The sequence below is a fragment of the Tetrao urogallus genome (assembly GCF_951394365.1).
Source record: "Tetrao urogallus genome assembly, chromosome: 1".
Lineage (NCBI taxonomy): Eukaryota > Metazoa > Chordata > Aves > Galliformes > Phasianidae > Tetrao > Tetrao urogallus.
This window is the reverse complement of record NC_136813.1, coordinates 102,486,007-102,491,394: the sequence shown is the minus strand read 5'-3', so window position 1 is coordinate 102,491,394 and position 5,388 is coordinate 102,486,007. Positions and strand designations below refer to the sequence as shown.

The window sequence follows — 5,388 nt, the reverse complement described above, 5'->3', positions numbered from 1 at the left end:
AGTGTTGCAGTGACGATTGCCTCACATTTTGAAGCATCCAGGCAGCCTCAGGAGTGTGCCAGTCTGTGGCTGAGGTCGGTGAGCCCCCAGTCCCCTTGAGTCCCACGGGCTGAGAACTTCACATCTGGAGACTGGTGCCTCTCTTCAACCTCCAGGTATGCGTTGTCCAGGGGCTGGCCCTGCCTTAAGCCGGGGAAGTGCTGTCTGAATTACAACAATGACGTTCACTGAAAAGGAACAGGAGGACATTGAAATGGAGAGAGGTTTGTGGCAAGAGTCTGCAGTTTACTTTGCAGAAGTTTTCCTAAGTGCCGGGAGACCACTTCTCCTCCCTTCTGGGGACAGGTCACACAGACAAATCGTCTGACCTCGCCTTGCTGCTGGCACGGCTGGCCTTGCTGAAGCGGCGTTTCTCATTGAAGTAGCTCTCAGGAAGGGCAGGTGCCGCACATTCATTGGCAACCTCTGGGCTTTCCATGTAGCTGGACTTCATGAAGGGCCCTTCCCCAGCAGCATCCTCCTGGCTGTGGACCCTCTCGGTGGCGAAGTTGGCTGTATTCTGCTGGGAGGCCATCTTGTTGCTGAAGGGGCTGATGAACTTCCCATTGGGACTTGCCAAACACTGATTAAAATCTGGTGGGGGAGTGTACATCTGGGCCCTTTCTACCTGTGGGGCAGACTCCAGCTTTCGAGGAGCTGTGCTAGGGCTGGGCTTGTAGGCACGGGAGCACCTCTCTTTGGCTTTCTTCCAGCCCAAGTGGTATAACTCAGCCAGGCTGAGGAACAGGGAGAGCACGGCCACAGCGAGCATGAAGATGATGAACACGTTCTTCTCTGTGGGACGGGAAACGTAGCAGTTGACAGGGTGGGGGCAAGGTGCCCGCTGGCAGATATACAGGGTCTCCAGGAAGATCCCGTACAAGATGTATTGTCCCACAATGAAGGCAACTTCCATGGCAGTGCGAATCAAAATACTGTAAACGTAGGTGTTCAGCAGACTGCCTCTGAGTATAATTTTGCCTCCTGATTCATCCCAGCAAGACAACTCAGTCTTCTCTGCCACGGGGCACTTCTGCTGATAGTACGTGTCACCATTGTTTTTCATCTCCTGGGCCTCTCTTTCTGCCTCCTTCATCTTCCTCTTCTCCTCCATCCGCACCGTATGCATCGCATGGCCCATATACACCAGGGATGGGGTGGACACAAAGATGATCTGAAGGACCCAAAAGCGGACGTGGGAAATGGGGAAGGCCTTGTCGTAGCAGACGTTCTCGCAGCCAGGCTGCTGGGTGTCACACATGAAATCGGACTGCTCATCCCCCCAAGAGGACTCAGCTGCTGTACCAAGTACCAGCATCCGGAAGATGAACAGCACAGTCAACCAGACCTTCCCCACCACTGTGGAGTGCTTGTGGACCTCCTCAAGGAACTCTCCCAGGAAACTCCAGTCCCCCATTTTTGCTCACCAGGAGTGGGTAGAAGTCCTGAAGGCGGAATTGGAGACAGCCTCTGAGGGAGAAAATAGAAGAGAGTGATTCGAAGGTTAGCAAATGTCCAGCTAGGGATGCATGGAGTAAATTGATTTATCTTGTATCAAAAGAAATGTTTTTATTTGACCTGATGTGATGAACAAAGTGTTTATGTTGGCTGTAGACTTTGTTTCACATTCACTGAAGACAATGTGTGTTGGCTGGCTTTTTTTTTTTTTTTTAATTCAGTTACTGAAACAGAAAGGGACTTTCTTAGCACGATCCATCTGCAATCTGTAAATGAGCTACTAAAATTTTGAGGGTGAGCCAGATTTTTTCTTGCTTCAGAAAGTCCTTTCACCACAGTCTGCATACTGTGTCCCCTGTGGATTGTGTAGTTAAAGCAGTATTCATCCGTCTGCAAACAGTACTCTGGAGAATCCCTAAATGGATTGATCCTCTGGGAGATAAGACTGGAGCATACAGCTTGGTCTCAGCACTGCTTGGGCTCATTCATATGTCACTTTTACATAATATCTGCACTGACACTTGGAATGTGAAGGCCTCGCAGATCTGGGCTTCGTTTCTGAGCTTGGTGTCACTACTGAAAGAAACGCGTGGAAAGTCTTCCTGTTGCCCACCTGCCTTTTGCCCACAGGTTTTGCTTTGGTTTGGCTTGGCAGTATGACTAGTTTCGACTGTTTCATTACAAGTTTGAACTGTTTTGGGATGTGTAGAGACTTCGGATTGCTGTGATAGTGTTGTTATCCTATCCTGCAGCCACACTGCCATACCTGCCCAGGAGGGGATCTGCTGCCTAGTCATAATGGTGGATCTCGTTCCTTCCCCTTAAGCCCTGAGACAGCGTTCACTATTCAAGTTATATAGACAAAGAAAAAAAAGTCTTCCTGTAATGCTTCCCAGCAGACCAGCTGTTCCTGGGAATTAGGATTTAGAATGTGGTTGCTGAGAGGAGGAAAGGTTAGTTGGGCTGGTAGTATGATGGCAGAGTCAGGATGGAGGAGAGCCTACTTCAGTTTTGTTTCTGACTCTGGCAGATTGTTTCTGGCCAAGTGACTTAACTCCCTGGATAAAAGAATGATAGGTTTAATCTGTCTTTTGTGGGGCTCTTATGTAATAATTTGGTCCAGTTAGGCTGACCATATGTATCTTCTGAGGGCACCGAGAAGCTTTTCGTTGTGCGTGATTAGGGGCAAGGCTCTAAACAGTGGGCAGAATTACCTTGAAGATAATTCTCTCCCACAGTTCCTCTTTTTGAACTTATTTCATGTTTTGAATTAAATAGAAAAAGCTTTTTAATTAATATATGCAAACATATATATGCGAATAGTCATGGTAATGAAATACTAAAAGTACTAGACAAGGTAAACCTCAAAGTTATAGGGACCAAAAGAGTTAATGCTCCTTTGTTTTCCCTTTTCTCATATTTGAGAACCAGTTATTTTTGCCATGCAAAGGCTGTGGAGAGTAGACACTTAAATGCTGAAAATTTACTGCAGTAATATTGTGTAGATTTCCTGTGAGCAAAAGCTGGAGAGGATGGAGATATGATTGCTGAGAGAATGATACCCCTCCTCCAGCTATGTAACTGGTATAATTTAATGTAGCAATGCACACCATGATTTACACCATTACTTGTCTGTGCACAGCGTCAGTCTGCAAGGATGGATGGGACGAAGATCAAAAGCTGAATCCTTAGCCTGCTGATGCTACTGAGGGCTGCCCTGAGGATTTCCCAGCTAAGGAGATGGGAGAGGATCTCCTGCTGCCCCTCTGCCTGTTGGAAGCTGTGGGAGGAGGGAGAAAGTAGGGGCATATAGAGAAGCCAAGGATGGGCTGTGGCTCTTTGCTGGCAGACATACCGCAGTCATATGAATGTAGATCCTGGAGACTTCTGGGGTATGCTGAAGCTGTTTCATCTGCTGCCAGTCAAGAATCAGAGGAGCAGCAACACAGAAAATCATTGTATCTTGCTAACTCTCTCCCTGCTGGCACTGGTAAACTGAAAAATCTGAGGGCCTGTCTTCTGAAATGATTTTGTACCAAATGACTTTGGTACAGTTACTGCATTGGGGAAATTATCATATGGCTTTGTTCTGTTAGCCCCGTGGAATTCAATACAGACAGATAAATCAGGGATGGGAGATATTTACAGAGAGTTGCATTGAAACCCAGGATTTTTTTTTTTTTTTTTTTTTTTTCAGATTGATGACAAGGCATCCCCTATTGAAGGCTTCTACACCTAGACACTGGCAGATATTAAAATCAATGTGTACAGAACATGAACTCGGCAAACACGAGAGCAAGAGGAATCCAGAGATTAAAAATGACACTGGACATGTGAGTGACAGTCAACTGTTTGCGCAATATGTTTCAAAAGGAGGTCAATCTAGATGACCAATGTTGGCAGCTATGAGGCTTGGACTGGGCAATAGGACCATTCCTTCTGTCCTTCCCTTCTGCCTGCTCCCCTGCAGGGTGCAGGGGCTGCCCAAAGAGCAGAATGCCTCCTGTTGTTCCTGCTGCAGCCCCAGAGAGCCAGCGGGCTGCTACAAGGGGATAGGTGGACAGCAAGGAATGAGTGTTGGATACCAAGAGAAAGTGATTCCTTCTTAGTGTGGTGCTTTTGGCTTAGCAGTTTTTAGGTATTAGTGAGCTATTCTTGTGGTGCCAGTCAAAGAACCTCTGACAACAACAGACGAAAGCATCTAGTTCTGTGCTGCCAGCAAGCAAAGAATTATTGTCACCTCCTGACAGCCTTTCCAGGCTATGCAGGACAGACTCTGACCTAGCCATTTTCCTCAGGGCTTTACTATTCTTGGGAATTTTCCATATAGTTCCCTCTCCTCATTCCCAGACTTTTATCCCCTCATGCTTCGACCTCTCAGCATGTGAGCATCTGTAGATTTTATATTCCTACTTTGGACGTAATTGGTCAAATCTCATCTCTCTCTGGTGTGACTCAGCAAAAAATACCTTTGGGTATCTTTGTGAGGTCTCAGCACCTGATAGCAGAGGCTGCCTGACAGCAGTCATGCATATTCATGCCATGTCTTGGGCTGTGCCACCGTGCTGTCGTGCACTTGGCTGGCAGCTTTCTGCTGGATCAACAAAGGAGTTGTGTGCAGCCGGGAGATCTTGGCAGCACCAAACGTGTATGTGACAAAGACCAGCATAAACCCAGCGATGTGGCTGTCCTGCCTTAATCATCACCTGGAATGCAATTAAAGCTGGGAAAAAAATAACAAGTATCAAAACTGCAGACCAAGCATGGCATCCACCCAGCTCTGAGCCTTGTGACTGCCAAATTCCAAGATAAAAATACCCCAGCAGGACGGCACCTGCTACTGTGCCAGGCTGGCTTGCCACCAAAGTATGGCTCTCCACTATCCTTTCCTTGTGCTACCTTCCTCTGTGAGAGGAGAAGTGTTTGTAGCTCTCAGGGCAGTTTTGCCTCTCGTGTTCCTGATGCCACGTGCTGTGAATGGCAGGCAGGCATTTTGCATCTCTGCTTCTTGCTCTGGCAAGTGAGCTGGGCTGGGCAGACTGAATGGAGCTGTGGAGAACTGCTAAGAAAGCTGTACCAAAGAGGCAAGAAGGGTATTCCTGCCCAGTGTTCTTCTTTATAAGAGTCTGATTCCCCAGGAGTTGTTAGGAATCCACTGTTTCCCCCTCTTTAGAAGACAGGCGAGACTATCAGCAGTGATATAAATAGCTGGGCTCAACACTTCACACTAACTTTTCCCACAAGGAAGGTGGCAGGAGGTCGACATCTCTGCGGGCTGTTTCTAAAATAAAGTGGAGAGCCTGATTATAATACCGTTCTGCTCTCCCTCACTCAGCCCACCTCTTTCCCTTGGCAAGTCCCAGGCAGGCTCAGAGAGGCTGTAGAGAAGGG

At 47.6% G+C, this 5,388-nt stretch overlaps 1 protein-coding gene across 1 annotated transcript; it reads right to left on the bottom strand.

The window, feature by feature from the left end:
* Positions 1-346: 346 nt before the first annotated feature.
* Positions 347-1,456, bottom strand: GJA5 (gap junction protein alpha 5; the record flags this gene model as incomplete). The annotated part of the gene is made up of 1 exon (XM_079549434.1): positions 347-1,456. One exon carries the CDS (start codon positions 1,454-1,456, stop codon positions 347-349), a length of 1,110 nt encoding a protein of 369 aa, XP_079405560.1.
* Positions 1,457-5,388: the final 3,932 nt, after the last annotated feature.